The sequence below is a fragment of the Astyanax mexicanus genome, chromosome 13 (genome assembly GCF_023375975.1).
Source record: "Astyanax mexicanus isolate ESR-SI-001 chromosome 13, AstMex3_surface, whole genome shotgun sequence".
Classification (NCBI taxonomy): domain Eukaryota; kingdom Metazoa; phylum Chordata; class Actinopteri; order Characiformes; family Acestrorhamphidae; genus Astyanax; species Astyanax mexicanus.
In genome coordinates this window covers 37,644,870-37,660,733 of record NC_064420.1, presented here as the reverse complement: position 1 = coordinate 37,660,733, position 15,864 = coordinate 37,644,870, and the positions used below count along the sequence as shown (strand labels likewise).

Sequence of the window (15,864 nt, the reverse complement as noted above, 5' to 3'; positions counted from 1 at the left end):
AAGTGTAAATATGGGCCAGATCTATCAGTCTTAGAATAGTTAATGGTTCTGGATTACAGGTATTTGAAATATTGAATTATTTTTTACTTTAGCAGAAGCTGGTAACAGACACTTTTACAAACACTTTTAAGATCAAGAACCATGAAATATCTGTGAAATGGATCTATTTAGTATATTTTTAAAAAGCTACAATTTTGTGATTATTGATGATTTGGCTTATTTTCCTTTTACGCTAGGCTTATTACAAAAGATTGCTCTGCCTGATGAGCTCTGCTGGTTTCCATTACCAAAATGACTTAAAGAGCCTCATAGCTCAGTAATGCTTAGCTTTACCGTAGTCTTTGCACTCCAAATAATTGTGCTGTCCTCCCAGTCTCTTCAGTGCAATTGGCTGGTAGCTGTAGTATTAAAAACATGCAAAAAAAGGGCAAAAGTTGCACTGAATGTCTAAAATCCTGAGTTTTCCGTCCACGTCACATCCATTTACTTAACTCTCGTTATTCAAATATGCCAATATTAAAATGGCTTTTTTTCATGGCACATTTATGGAAAAGATTTTGTTTTAATAAAATCTTACATGTGTTTAATTAACAAATTGTTGCAAATCCTGACAAATCCTGACAGTCATCTGACTAGACCATGTCAGATGACTGTCATGTGAGTGTGTTCTGTGAGCGTGTCTGGTCAGCACGGACATTAACACCCCCCTGTGCTATTCTCTGTCTTCCTGCCCCTGGAGCCACTAAGGAGAAGAACTGAAGATCTCTGTCCATCCGTGACATCACACCAGAGATGCATCAGCTGACACACACACACACACACTTACACACACACACACCTTGGCTGACCCTCCAGTGTAAAAGTCTTACTGTTCTTACCAGTATGTTCCCAGCTGCCAGAAACTTTTTACTGCCAAGAAAGAAACATAACGCCTTGCAGCCATTATATCCACTAGCTGTTAAAAGAAATGCTAAAGCAGCTTTAAAAAAACATTAAACTCAATCACTCACTTACTCTCCTAATCACTCATTTACATTTAACAGGATACTCCACAAGCTGGCGCTATTAGAACTCTTTTCACTTCTTCAATTTTGGTGCTCTGCATCAGTGACACTGTGCGTTCTGTTTTTCTTCTATAGCTCATAGCTGTAATGTCTGTTTGATTTGATCTTACTTTCTCCTCTAACCCTGAATACAATAGGTTTAAACATCCAAGATGAACCCATTCATATAAACCCATTCTGTCAGCACCTTGCCGGCTGAGGGTCTATTTAAGGTGTTGAAATGATACACCTCTGTTGGAGGCCTGGGCGAGGGGTGCCGGAGCTCGGAGCGTTGCGTGTATTACGTGATCAGAAACACTGCTCTATTTATAACAGATCATAGGGCCTGAGTGGCGCAGTGCTCTTGGTGGCGCACGAGGACGGCCTTCAAAGGGCACTCGCTCTCCTTCACTGGCAGCACACAGGACTGACCTGCACAGGCAAACCAAGCACTAGTCAGAACACACTGCTGAACAGGTAGGAGCACACTCATGCACATATGCACTAATGCACTTCTAAAACATTTCAATTTAAATAGGGAAACCAGAGAAAATAACATCATATGTGACCTTGTTAATTTACCAAGTCACTTAATGGCTAATGTGAATTTTAATTAATGTAAAATAATTGATGTAAAAGTTTAAATGGTTATGGTTTAATAGATTTGCAGGTTGTTATTATTGTTATATTTATTTTTTTTCTCTTTTTTATGTCTGTAGGTCAAAGGTTAGGTTCAATTTAAGCTTTTTTGTGCAGTCTGCCAATACAATAAATTATATTACATAAAAAATACAGCTCTTGAAAAAAATAAGAGACCACTTAAAAATGATGAGTTTCTTTGATTTCACCAAATTAAAAACCTCTGGAATATAATCAAGAGGAAGATGGATAATCACAAACCATCAAACCAAGCTGAACTGCTTGAATTTCCACACCAGGAGTGGTATAAAGTTACCCAAAAGCAGTGTGTAAGACTGATGGAGGAGAACATGCCAAGATGCATGAAAACTGTGATTTAAAAATACAGGGTTATTCCACCAAATATTGATTTCTGAACTCCTAAAACTTTATGAATATGAACTTTCTCTGCAAATAAATGCTCCAAATGACAATATTTTATTTGGAATTTGGGGGAAATGTCTGTAGTTTATAGAATAAAACAACAATGTTAATTTTACTCAAACATATACCTAAACATAAATAATAATCTAATACAAATCAGAGAAACTCATTCAGAAACTGAAGTGATCTCTTATTTTTTTCTAGAGCTCTATACTACAATGCTGCTCACCTTAAGAGTGTTCACCAAGTATTTATTTATGCAAACAAATTATTATTTGTAGATTATTTGTAAACCTAATAACCTATTAAAGCAGCTTTAAAAAAAAATACAAATATCTTAAAATCTTAGCTACGCTATCTATATGCCCAAATGTTTGTGGACACACTATTAATGAATTAATGCATTCAGCTAATTTAAGCTGCACACATTGCTGCTGGAACAAATGCACATATACGCACAGTTTGTCTAATCCCTGCAGAAAGGTATTGCCAAAATAAAACAGGACTCTCTGGAGCATATAAGCATAATATATAAATCCTATTGACACTGAATCTATTTCCAGGCGCAAGCTAATCAAAGTAATATGCTTAATTTAAATAGTTTAAAATCAATTGTGAGTATCAGTATTATAAAATCTGTATAAAAGCTATGGAGTTGTGGAGCGATGTTTCCTGGAATGATTTCCAGACCTATCTAATACTCTTTTCTGCTAAATGCAATCAAATCCAAATAGTAATGTTTTAAAATGTATTGGAAAAAATATAGACTAAAAGATAAACTATTTTTAATATACATATACCACCATATATTTATATATATCCCAACATTTTGGCTCACATAGTGTAGTATATTAGATTTCCTTTTTTTTGTATTTATCTGCTGTTTAAAACTGTTTAGTAAGTACTGCAGTAAATGGGTTCAATTGGGTTAAAAGGGTGGCATCCTGGACATCAATATCCAGATGTGCTGGCCACATGATTACAAAACAGGAATAATAAATATAACCTAATATAGCCAATGCTTAAATCAGATATCCAATTTTATTTGCGTACTGCATTTTTACTAGTATCAGCCAAGCAGACATTACCATTTTAACAGTATTGCTATGTTTATGTATGTGATATGAATGCCTTCTGTTGATACCAAAACATAAAAAAAAATTAAAAATGGCATTGGCATGTGTTAATCTGTGTTCCTTAATCCTGTTTTTTTTTTTTTTTTCCAGTGTTCCAGTTGTCTGGCTGTCAGCGTTACCTTCCAATGGACGATTTTGAGTACAGTGTGCAGATCTCAGAAAAAGACTGGGACTCATTCTTCCGGGAATGTGAGGAGTGTAACCTGCTGCCCCCTGTGTTAGCTGGCATGGAGGACTCAGGAATGAGTGACATGGATGACATTGCAAACCGTAAAGCATGGATGAAGCCAGAGAGCAGAGTGTCTGACCCTGAGCTTCCTACCCACAGTCCTGATGAAGAGGAGTCCCCTATGGATCTTTACCTGAGCAGATATGGAATGAGCAGCCCGTTGCAAGTTCTCTCCGGCAGTGAAGAAGACACACAAATGGAGACTGTCAATGTGTTCTTTGAGAGGTTGAAAAGTGTATCAGCTAGCGAAGATTCTTCGAGGCAAAGGCATTCTTCAAATGTGGGAAGAGAAATGACTGGCGATCTGAAGGGATTTGCAGAAATGCCTGTAGTAAGTCAAGCCTTGGAGAAAAATAAATCCATGCAGAAGGAGAGCTACTATTCCCACGGCTTTACCAAGTCTACAGCTAATGAATTAGCAGTAGGCGCACACGTATTTACTTGTCCTGACACAGACAAGATGGTTATCAAGGAAAAACATGGCTCAGCAGATGTTTCCCAGGAGACGAGGCTCAAATCAAGCCTTGGAAAGGTCCTATGTAGTGCTCTGGCTAATGGTAAAGATCTAATAAGTCAGAATCAGGAGGAAGCTAAAAAGGATGCAAACTCTCAGCTATTGATAATAAGTGATTCAGACTCTAAAGAATTGCTGGTTTGCCAAGGTCAGGCTTCCTCCATTACACCAAGACGAAGGAGAAAGAAGAAGAAGAGAATGTGCCTTGAATCTATAGAACCAGACCATGGACATGTTGTCCAATACCATTACAAACAGAGTGAATCTGATGATGACGTATTTGTACGACGAAAGGAATTGGACACAGAGGTATGTCTACTTGGAGACTGTAGCACAGGGCCTGGAGCTAAGATAGACAACATTTTAGAGAGCTTCCCCATCCCTCAACAATCACTTTCTGGGAATGTTATGGAGCCTACTGTGGTATGTCCTAATTCACCAACAACCAACTCTCCAAGCACACTAACAGCTGCACAAAACAAAATAAGACTAGACTTCATGCATGAGATGAGTGAACTCACTGGGAAACAAGCATCAGCTGGGCAATTGGCCAAACCAGTAAATCTCATGGCTATTGAAACTGGTGTGCCTGTTAAAAAGGCAGAACCCCTAATGCTTCCAAGTGATGATAGCACATCAGCACCCACTAATGGAGATAATGTGAGAAGTCATTCACAGCTGAACAGTAATTTGCCTTCAGAAATTAAAGCTGCCTTAAAGACATCTGAAGACTTGCCAGCATCTTTTAGCACAAGTGATCAAATAAAGGCAATAACAATGGCTGCTGTAAATCCTGAAAGCTCTGAAAATCATTTGGTACTCTATAGTAAAGAGATGAATAATGTAAATGAAGACTGTAAATCCTTAATGCTGCAACACACTGGCAATCCAGAAATGAACAGGGAAGCATTACTAGCACTTCTACCATCAAATCCTGCAGGCATTTCACAGCCAACACTCAAGCTCAAAAGTTCTGACACTACAAGTCAATTTGAACATAATTTGACCTTGTCAGATTCTCAGTGTGATAAGTCTGGTGCAGCATTTCAGACGAAAACCTCAGCATCAGATACCATTTCCTGTGTTACATTTCCTGTAATAACAGAGACGATCTCAGAGACCCTCTCAGAATTACACGACAATGCTACAATGAGGCAGAATTTAACTTGTTTTTCTCATGAAAGCTTTTCTTCAGAGCATAAAAATGTCCATGAAATTTTGCCAGGGATTTGTGATTCCGCATTACCAAGACAGTCTGATCCTCTCAATGTAGAAAAAGCCATAATAATTCCTAAAGAAAGCCCCAAGAGTGGAAATGTTCATGACATACAAATGAAAGCAAACCAACTGTATCCTAGTTTGGATACAGTCAAAGATACTGGAACAAAACCAAAGGTTAAGAACAGCAGTAAACATGCTGGCATGGTCAATGAGTCTGAGAATGGCAGACAATCCTTGCACTCAAAAAGTGAAGTCTGGAAAGAGGAGTTTTCCAAATCCTTAAAATTAAACGGGATAACAGATATGCCTGGATGTAAGAAAGGCGATCATTTAAGAGAAGTAGAAATTTCCCTGCTGTCCCCTGCTGCTGAAAACAGAAATGAAAAGACCATGAAATGTCAGCCTTTGGAGCAGATTGCTGGCCTAGAGAGTCAACTTAAGGAGAATTCACAATCAACTACTATTATTGCCACTAGTGATGAAGAGACAGGTGAAGCAAACTCTTTATTGTCACCTTGTTCAATAATGGAAGGTAACACATCTCTTATTCCAGAGTCGACAGTGGATGTCTTGTCCAATATTAATACAAATGATCTTGAAGAGGACTGCGAAGTACACTATATACCACCTCATCATCCATCCAAGGATCTGGAGGCATTACTTAATGCAGCTAAGAAAGGTGTAACATCTCATACTGCAAAGTCAATCGATGGAGCAGATCAAACCTTACTGAACAGTATTTCCCCTAGGAATGAGAAAGTGGCTCCTGTCATTCCTCATTGTTCACCACTTAGCCCAGCAATGCTTGGCACGGCCTCTACTCTCCCTGAGTCAGTTGGTGGAATAGAGCAAACCTCATTGAATATTAATAGCAATTGTGATGAAGTGAAAGGCAATGTCCATCATGTGCCTCATAATGTTTCATCCAGTCATACTGAGGTGTCATTTAGCACAGCAAAGAAAGGTATGGGATCTCTTATTCCTGAGTCAGTCAATGGAGCAGAGCAAACCTCATTGACAATTATTACCACTAATAATGAAGAGAAAGATAAAGTGCAACATGCAACTCCTCAGTGTCCATCCAAAGATCCTGATGTGTCAATTAACCCAATAATGGAAGGTAGGGGATCTTCTATTCCTGTGGCAATCATTGAAGCAGAGCAAACCTCACTAAAAATCATTACCACTGGTGATGAAGAGAAAGGCAAATTGCATCATGTACCTCCTTCCTGTCCATTAAAAGATCCAGAGGTGTCACCTATTGCCATAATTGAAAGTACAACATCCCAAGTATATGAATCAATTGGTAAAGTACAGCAAACGTCTTTAAATGGCAACATCTCTGTAGAGGAAGAGAAAGGTAAAGTGCTTCATGTAACCCCAGATTTTACATCCAGAGTTCCTGAGATGTCCTGCATTCCTAAGTCAATCAGTGGAGAGGAGCACACCTCAATAAATGTTATTGCCACTGGCAAAGATGACAAATGGAAAGTCCATCATGTACCTCCTCATTATCCATCAAAAGATACAGAAGTGTTACTTAGCCCAATAATGAAAAGCACTGCATCTCCTTTTCCTGTGACAAACAGTGGAGCAGAGCAAACCACACTGAACATTAGTACCACTGGTGATGTAGAGGAAGTGCCTAAGGTACTGCTTCATTGTCCATCCAAAGATCCTGGGGTCTCACTTCAAACAATAAAAAACGCCACAGTACCTCCTATAAGTGCAGCAGAGCAAATCTCTCGTGATCTTATTACTAAGGATTCTTTGAAAGATTTAGACTCATCACCTAGTGCACTAATGGAATGTCCATCATCCCCTATTACTGACACAACTGATAAAGGAGAGCACCTCTCATCCCATATTTCTATAACTGGTGAGGAAAAATGTGGAACACATGATGTTTCCCAGCCTAGTTCATCCAAATATCATGAGTTGCATCTTGGTGCAGTAAAACCAGATATGGAATGTCCGGTTAATGGAGCCAAAACTCCAGAAACTCTAGACAATAACAAGGAACACTTGCATTCACAAGATGAAGATTGTAGAGAACAGATCTCTCCATCCTTGAAGTCCGAAGACACAACTAGTTTACCTGTAAGTGTGATAGGCAAAGATGGGGAGAAAGTTGACTGTCTGTTCTCTGCTTCTCAAGACTGGAGAATGGAGGAGCTGTCTCTCAAAAAGATGACCAAGGCAGGTCAGCCTTTCATAAAGATTACCGGCCCAGAGATTAAACTAGAGGATACTGAGGGAAATAAATGTATTTCAGGGGACGGCAATGACCATGACTTATCATCAAGTGCAATAATGAAGAGCATGGAATCTCTACCTCTACCTCAGGGAATTGAAGATGTAGAGTGCACCCCAACTGATAGTATCATTGGTGTCAAAGAGAAACTTAAAGTGCCCTCTATCCCACAACAGAGTAAACTTGAAGAACATGAGTTGTTTCCAAGTGAAATAATCGAGGATATTCCATCTCCTTTAGTTGCAACACCATCCCCAACTTTTGACTTAGTGGATGAAGCCAAAGTTATGGAAACATCCAGTGCCGAAAGTCAATCCCCGCGTCCTGTATATGCTATATCTTCCTTCTGGAATGAAATGGAGAAGTTGACAATCAACGACATCCTGCGACTTCGCCTAGTTGGCCAAGCCCAGCACCCTAGTCTCCTGCTCCAGCCGGAAGACAGTGGTATTGCGGATGTTTCAGATGCAGCAGATTCAGGGTACTTCACACACTTGGATGATTCTAAACCAGACCGTTCCAGTGGAGATATGTCGTACATATCTGACTTTGACGAAGAGCTTGCACAACTCCAGACTCAAGAGGCAGCCAGGTTGGACGAGGGGTCACGAGACTCTCCAAACACAGGAAGTTACATGTGGGAAAATGACCTGAATCCAACTGGAACTGGGACAGGAATGGAGGAGATGTTCATGCTAAATCCCGAAACAGCAATTTCTTCACCTTTCTACAGAGATAATGCTCAGCAGTGCTTCAGAAAAATGTGCAAGAACATTAGTGTCCAGAACCTACAAGCTCTTGAAACTCAACCTTTGAGAAAGATCCTGAGAAATGCCTCTCTTATTTCCCTTCACTCTGTTCACTCAACTCACTCCATTCACTCAGAAGTTGAGGATGACTACATAGATCCGTTTGATCGTGTGGAGGCTTCCTCCCCAGTGTATCTTTCTGATGAGGAGGAGGAGATGGAAAGCCCTGGCATCACTTTCTCTGAGATCATCCAGTATCTGTTTGGTGGGGACGAACCCGAACGCTGTACTTCTCCTGCCGAAAACATAGCTGCTTCTTATCTTGATGGTACTGGAACCTCTGTTCCTGAAACCTATGACCACTTTTTCTCAGAGTTTGAGGTAGGAAGTATCTTCAACCCACTTGCGGATGACACCAGCAGCAGCAGTAATACTGAACTGGTGCCTATTTTCTCCTGCACTCGCTCGGCAAACAGAAACCTCCAGTTTCCAGAGGTGTATGATTATTTCTTTCTTGATGATTCCCCTGTCCATTCAGACGAAGATGAGGAATTTGACTACACATCCATACAAGTCATCACACGGCATGATCACATGGCAGCCCAGAGCCACAATGCAGTGGCAGAACCAGATGAATATGAGGACATTCCTCCACAGGAAAATTCTAGCTGGAACTTCTTGAGAAATAATCCTCTTTCCCTTAGAAGGATACGTCGTACAGGCTTCACAGCCCCGCCGGAAGATTCCAGCTCTTGGGCTCTGACTCCTGTGAAACACAATGGCAGGTCACATCAGAGAGGAATTCAGCCCATAAATGCTATAGGCCCTGATGAGAGGCCATTCCAGGACCCACTCCTCCTCAGCCTGGAGAACCGCATCTTCAGGCAGCTGGCAAACCAACAGAAGATACAACAGGAGATACAGACAGCTGTTGCTGATCCAAGTAAGCCTTCAACTATTTTTATCGTCAGTCACACATGCACATACTGTACACAGATAGCACAACATGAGCTCTAGTAACGTTTGACACCTCGTCTACATAGTGTTCTTATGTGTGGTTTCATTTACCTGACATACTGAATGTCATGGGGTAGAAGTATATGAATTGATCAGGACCTTTTACCTCAGAGGACAGCTTGGAAATGTCCACATCTGTGTCCACACTATAGGGTGTTATCATGTGAGGAAGGTGGAACACTGGTTAGTGTGCTCATGGCAAGGAGACGTAAATCTGACCTATGTGTCAGATGGATGGGAAACTATTTTAATATGTGTACTGGAAAGGCATTATCGCCCAGAGTGGACAGAGCAGTAAGTGGTAATGTCCATGTCCAGCAGATTTTTGGCAAAAATTGTCCTGATGAACAGACAAGCAACTCATCTCGCACAAATCTAGTTTGAAGTTGAGTCTTACCTCAAGCCTTCTTCGTTCTGAAGAAAAACATTTCAACAGCCTCAACAGCTTGCATCTTCATTGAAGCTTTTTTGGTAGAAACAGACACTCTCAAGTACCACTTACCTTCTGTTTATTTACATTTTAGTGACCTTTGACAAGATCCGCACCCGCAGCTGTCTTTGAGAGCTGACTCTGATCACGTAGTGACAGGCGGGGCATGTTGCCGCCAGTGGAATGGTTGTACGTGAGCATTCGTCCTGCTGGCTGACTCCTCAGAGTAACCATGTGCCAGGAAACATTCACATGTTCTACCGTGAACCGCACATAAAAATAGACGAGCCTCAATTCTTCAGAAGTGTGAAATTAGAGTCAAATCCACCTCTGTAATCTAAAACCACTTACCGGTGGTGGACCAGTAGTGAATCACAAGTGGTTTACTACCTTCATACATAAATCAGTGCCAGACTAAACTGAATGTGCAAGTAACCACATACTGGCCTTCTGTTTATTCCTAGAATATTTTTTCTGTACTCCAAGGAGTTCTTAACCTGCTGAGATCTGCCAAGCATCTGCTAAAAAATAAAACATTCACCTTGCTCTATAGCTGTTTTCCTCTTTGTTCATCATTTAGGCTCAGTGTAAATGCTTTGTAATGTGATTTGCATTTTATGCATTAGAGAACCAAGCAAGATAAATACAGTACTTACTGTACAGTATAAGCCAGGGAGATGCTAGGATCAGAGGTTTAATAAATCAATAAATTTGATGAGAGTTCCCAAGAAGGGTAAGTGTCTCAAATCAGAGGAAATTGAATCAATTAAATTCAAATCACAAACATAAACCTATTATGTACAGGGGACATATATGTTATTTTATCTATCTTCTGGTCTTATTTAAATAGTTAAAAGCGAAAAGCTTAAACGAAAACTTAAGAAAACTAGAGATTTTCTAATTTCTTTTTACTGATCTACTTCCTCAAATTGAAACATTTTAGCTTATCAGAGACTTCCATTAAAAAAAGCAACAAAACAACTTTTTGCTTTCGCTTTAGGAGTGCTGGTGCAAATTTTAGAGGTGCTTGAGCCCCCCTAAAAAGGATTAGTGACAGTCCTGGTATATGCCATGAACTTAAAAAACTCAAAAGTATGCAAACAGAAAATAAACAATGAAAACCCACTAGAAGGTAATTCTCACACTATTTTCTTTTCTTTCTCCATAGTAATCTGATATGCACAAATCCTAGCTCTCTCTTTTCTAGGACTAGATGCTCCACTGATGCCTCTGAAGCAGGCAGACATGTGTTTGGTTTGCATTGCATTTGCCTCATGGGTCCTGAAGTCTGCTAACCCCCAAGGAGCGGATATGTGGAAAGCTGGTAATTTATCACCATTTGTTTTGTCTTTAGTATCATACTACCTCCTGAAGATCCAGTAGTTAAAATTTAGTCAGACTGTTCATCAACTCTTCAACAGTATGGAATCAATAGGCCTTATGCACCTGCTCTTCTTAGGAGTAAATGTCTATTTGACATAAATGTATAGTAATATTATAGTACAATGTATTAACACATTGTTACACCAACAGTACAATAAATAAAAATCATGCATTACATATTTTATTCACCAAAATAACAGCAATATATTATAATATATATAAAACAGCCATAATTTCTTATATTTGTACAATAATTGTAAATACAGCTCTGGAAAAAAATAAGAGACCCCTTCAGTTTCTGAATGAGTTTCTCTGATTTTGCTGTTTATAGGTGTATGTTTAAGTAAAAATATTTTTTTGTTTTATTCTATAAAATCAATATTTGGTGGAATAACCCTGGTTTTTATTCAGTTTTTATGCATCTTGGCATGTTCTCCTCCACCAGTCTTACACACTGCTTTTGGATAACTTTATGCCACTCCTGGTGCAAAAATTCAAGCAGTTCAGCTTGGTTTGACGGCTTGTGATCATCCATCTTTCTCTTGATTATATTCCAGAGGTTTTCAATTTATTAAAATCAAAGAAACTCATACTTTTTATGTGGTCTCTTATTTATTTCCAGAGCTGTACATCACCGAATCCTTGAAATATTGGAAAGAACTTGACATAGTTACAATGCAGTAGGGGTGGGTGAAACTAATTTAAGGTCTTTGTAACAAACGTGCAGTTTGTCTGTGCTCTGACAATATACACATTCTCAGAAAAAGTATGGTATATTGTGTATCATGATAATACAATTTATCACAAGAAATTGTGATAGAAAGCTTCCTTCTCCCAAACAAATGTCTAATGTATACTAGTCAGCAATCCCTTCTTCACCCCATCTACTCCCTTTTAACTCCCTTGTACCACAAAGCAGAAGCCACCTAAAAATCCTGCCCAAATTAGCAAAGAATTACTTTAACAAATTATTTCAACAGTTTCACCTTTAATTTTTTGAATAATGTAATGGTAAATGATGGAAAGTCAAGGCTGTTAACGTCACTCACTGGTTTCCACTGCTGCATTTTTCAGCTCTGCTGGCGAATATAAGTGCACTGTCTGCCATCCGATACCTAAGGAGATACATGAGGGATGAAGCAACTAAGAAAACTCCACTGCGTCAGATCGAGCCTGCGTAAACCCCACTGCAGCTGAGCAACCCGAGTGCCCCCAGAAGCCCTTTCACACAGTGAACTATACGCTATAGTATTTATATATTCATATGATGTGGATACTATTGCTGTGGCAGCACTTTATTGATGTTTTTCAGCTGTTATCATCTGTACATTTGCTCATTGGCTGTTTCTACATGTATCTATCAATCTATCAAAAGTATATATATCATCGCTGTTCAATGAAAAACAAGTACCTCCATTTTTGCCGATTTTTGGATTACTCCATAACTTGAACACACAAACTTTTTCTTACAATGTGTCAAATATTCTTGATGAATGGACCAATGAAAATTCTTTAAAATGACCTGAAATAAACTCTTTTTACATTGACTTCTATTGAAAGTTAAGAAGGCTCCTGTAAAGTTGCTGTTTTAGAGATGCATGTTTTTCATTGGACAGCAGCGATATACTGTATATATACTCATTATCAAAACAAAATAATCTACTGACATGCTGGTGGAAGGTAATGGTGGTAATCATTCTACACTGGTCATGGGGTGTACTGGTCATACTTTTGTCTTGGTGGAAACGAGCAGCTATTAATCTATGTATAGAGGCATTATGGTGGGTGCCAAGACCTACAGTTTGTGATCAGACATCACACATGGAGTGAAATAGAGTTTTATACAATGTCAGATCTCTTTTGGTGTCCATTACAGACACTTTGACAGCCAAGATGAATGTTAAAAAGGTCCTGCAACCAGTGGCTCTACCTATTTGATGCTATTTCTCTGATGATGAGTGTATATACAGGTGGTTGCTTCTTTGTATATTTTCTGATAAGGGGCATTAACTTGTGTGATCTTTAAGAAGTACGTCAGGACTATGCAGTATAGTAGTAAAATGACCAAAGTTCTTCCTCTTATGAAGGGTGTTATATATTTGAATGAGAAAAATGAAGCCATAATGAAGCAGTATGTGTTTTTTAAGGAGGTCTTCAGGAAAGTGCACGGACTGGGGCACAGAGTGCCTTAAGGGAATTGTAAAGTAGTGATGAAACTCTATAAGTGAGACTCTATAAGGGTTAATGAAGAAAAGATTAATGAAAGGAAATGTGGGTCCAAGCACAAAAAGAAAAATGGTGCATAAACTGGTGCATCGCTAAACTTAAATGATACAGAAATCCCTACAATAAAAAAAAAACACAGCAACTGTTTTACGGGTTGGAGTAAATATATTGGTTTTGTTAGTGGTGAGAGAGGCATGGTTATTCTCTCTCTTTCTGTAGCTTTTGTTTTATTTTGAGAAAGAGAGCGAGCGAGAGAGAGATGCAGTCTTATTTCAATGAAATAAAGGAGTATTTGAATTTGTCTTGGCTCTTTCATTACATCTGTGATTATGCCATATGTTTTATGACCACAAGAGGGAGCTAGAGGACTGTGTGTAATTTTTTTTTACTTAAAGACAATGTGGCATTTTATTTTAGAAACAGACTGCTGCTCAAAAACAGCACATATATGGCAACAACATATAAAACTGCCTAATATATGGCTTTATACACAAAATTTTCTAGAGAATATAAAACACAGCTCTGAAAGTATTATTATAAACTGTCGCTGCGTTATCAGTTAAAACTTGCACCACAAAACTTACATATTAAAATAGATGGACACACACTTACTATGGATTTACAAAAAATTATATTACAGAACTTTAACAGATTACGATTAAAATAGTGGTGAAACACATACCTGGAAGACAATATGTACTTTTTTTACTTTCTTTGTACCGGAGTGGCCACTGCAGTTAACACCAGCTGGTAAATGAATAAAAATATCTCTCATCAACAAACAATAATAGGATTAGCTCAAATACTGCTAGCACAGATAACATACAGAAAACTGAGGGAAAATTGTTAGACTCACTCAACTTTTAATAGAGGAGAGAGAAATAAGCTCATAAACTCTTAACTACGACCTAAAACAATGGATTCTCCACGAAAATACGGTTTAATGTCTTATATAAACGCATTAGGAACAGTATTTTTTTACTTAAAACATGTGTTTAACCTTTATTTATTAATAAAACACGTTACCTGCAGCACAAAAAATCACAGACTGCTGCTGAGGGACGGTGGCTCTGAAGGAGTAAATGTAACGTAACTGCAGTTCACCACTTACCAGTAGGGGGCGCCACAACTTTATTTTAGAGCAGTAAAGTGTCTAATTTTATACAAATTAATCTAAAACAAATGTATTTTCTTGCTCTATATATATATAATAATCATTTTATTTGGAATGACTTGAGTTTTTGGCCTAACTGAGATGCTAGAGAAAAATAAACCAACTTTAAAATGATTCATGTTTAACCAAGCCTATAATTTAAAGGCATTTAGGAAACTCATATGCTACTGTTCTCATATGCTATTCTTTTCTGCTGGATCTGTAAATATAAAACTCATTAAATTAAAAAAATATGAATAATAATTAGTTTAAGGAGTCTTTGTTTGACTCATTTAAACCGAATTAAATTCCAATAGAGGAAGAAAAAAGGTTTGAAACCATAATTCTGCCAATATTCCAACAAAATGAAAAAGTGATTTAGATTTGTTGATTTCTTTAAAGTGATGATGGGTGGAATCAAAGGTCACAAAATCTAAAATGCAAATACAGTGTAGATATGTTTTTTTTGTATGTATACATTTTATTCACTGACAAAATTAATCGGTTAATCTATTTTTTTATATAATTGTCGTTTACTGCACCTCTCTGCCATAGAGAGGTTTTAAGGCAAAAAAAAAAAAACTCCACAATATGCAAAAAAAATGCAAAGTAAAAATAAACAAATCTACAGTATAAAGAGGTCTTCAATAGACTGCCACAGTTTAGACCTGGAGTTATGTTAAAACCATGCTTATGTAGTAGTGAGACTGTTTAAAATAGACACAATCATTAGGTATAAAGAATTAATATAAAATGATTTGTAGTTTTTTTTAAAGAAAGTTTTTATTTATTAGTTGTCACTAGTCACTGTCACCCCTAGTGTTACCACCAGATGGGAGTAGAGAGCTTCAGTCTGTAAATCTCCTTTCACTTTTATTGGACAGTAATGATTGCGATATAGCGCTAGGATCTAAAATATAAACTGCAAGAAGTATTATAACCTATTGATATAGTTAATATTTTATCTGCACATCAAACAATATCTGCAACATACAAACAATAGGTAAAAACATAAGTAAAAAAATCCCACCACCACTGACCTGTATATGTCAACAGTCAACACTGCAGACTTATCACTAAAACTATAGAGTATATTTTACATACTTATCTTGATTGAGTAGATTTGGCGGGTCAGTGCACAAATATTAACACACTAACCTGTTTTGTACTACAGTGGAGCAACACCAGCAGATGACATGACTCTTCAAACCATCACTGATCATCAGTAAATGTTACATTTCATTTGGAAATTAAGGGAGCAGAGTCTGGAGGAAGAGTGGAGAGACACACAGTCCAAACTGCTTGAGGTCTAGTGAGACGTTTTCATGGTTTGGAGAGACATGTCATCTGCTGGTGTTGGTACACTGTGCTATATACAGTCAGTGCAGTCACTGCAGTGTTTTCCCAGAAAATCTTACAGCACTTACAGCAACTCTGCTGGCAACAT

General features: G+C 38.2%; 1 protein-coding gene across 1 annotated transcript; it reads left to right on the top strand.

Annotated features, from left to right (window-relative positions):
* Window positions 1–1,407: 1,407 nt before the first annotated feature.
* Window positions 1,408–13,565, top strand: LOC103030648 (PPARGC1 and ESRR induced regulator, muscle 1). Its single transcript, XM_022677248.2, has 4 exons — window positions 1,408–1,520; window positions 3,332–9,151; window positions 10,863–10,979; window positions 12,113–13,565. Exons 2-4 carry the CDS (start codon window positions 3,367–3,369, stop codon window positions 12,217–12,219), a joined length of 6,009 nt encoding a protein of 2,002 aa, XP_022532969.2. The 5' UTR covers window positions 1,408–1,520; window positions 3,332–3,366; the 3' UTR covers window positions 12,220–13,565.
* The last annotated feature ends 2,299 nt before the right edge of the window (window positions 13,566–15,864 follow it).

Coding starts and splice junctions, on each gene's coding strand:
- LOC103030648 (XM_022677248.2), top strand. CDS start 3,367: ATGGACGATTTTGAGTACAGTGTGCAGATCTCAGAAAAAGACTGGGAC. Junction 9,152..10,862: donor GACAGCTGTTGCTGATCCAA/GTAAGCCTTCAA, acceptor TCTCTTTTCTAG/GACTAGATGCTCCACTGATG. Junction 10,980..12,112: donor AGCGGATATGTGGAAAGCTG/GTAATTTATCAC, acceptor TGCATTTTTCAG/CTCTGCTGGCGAATATAAGT.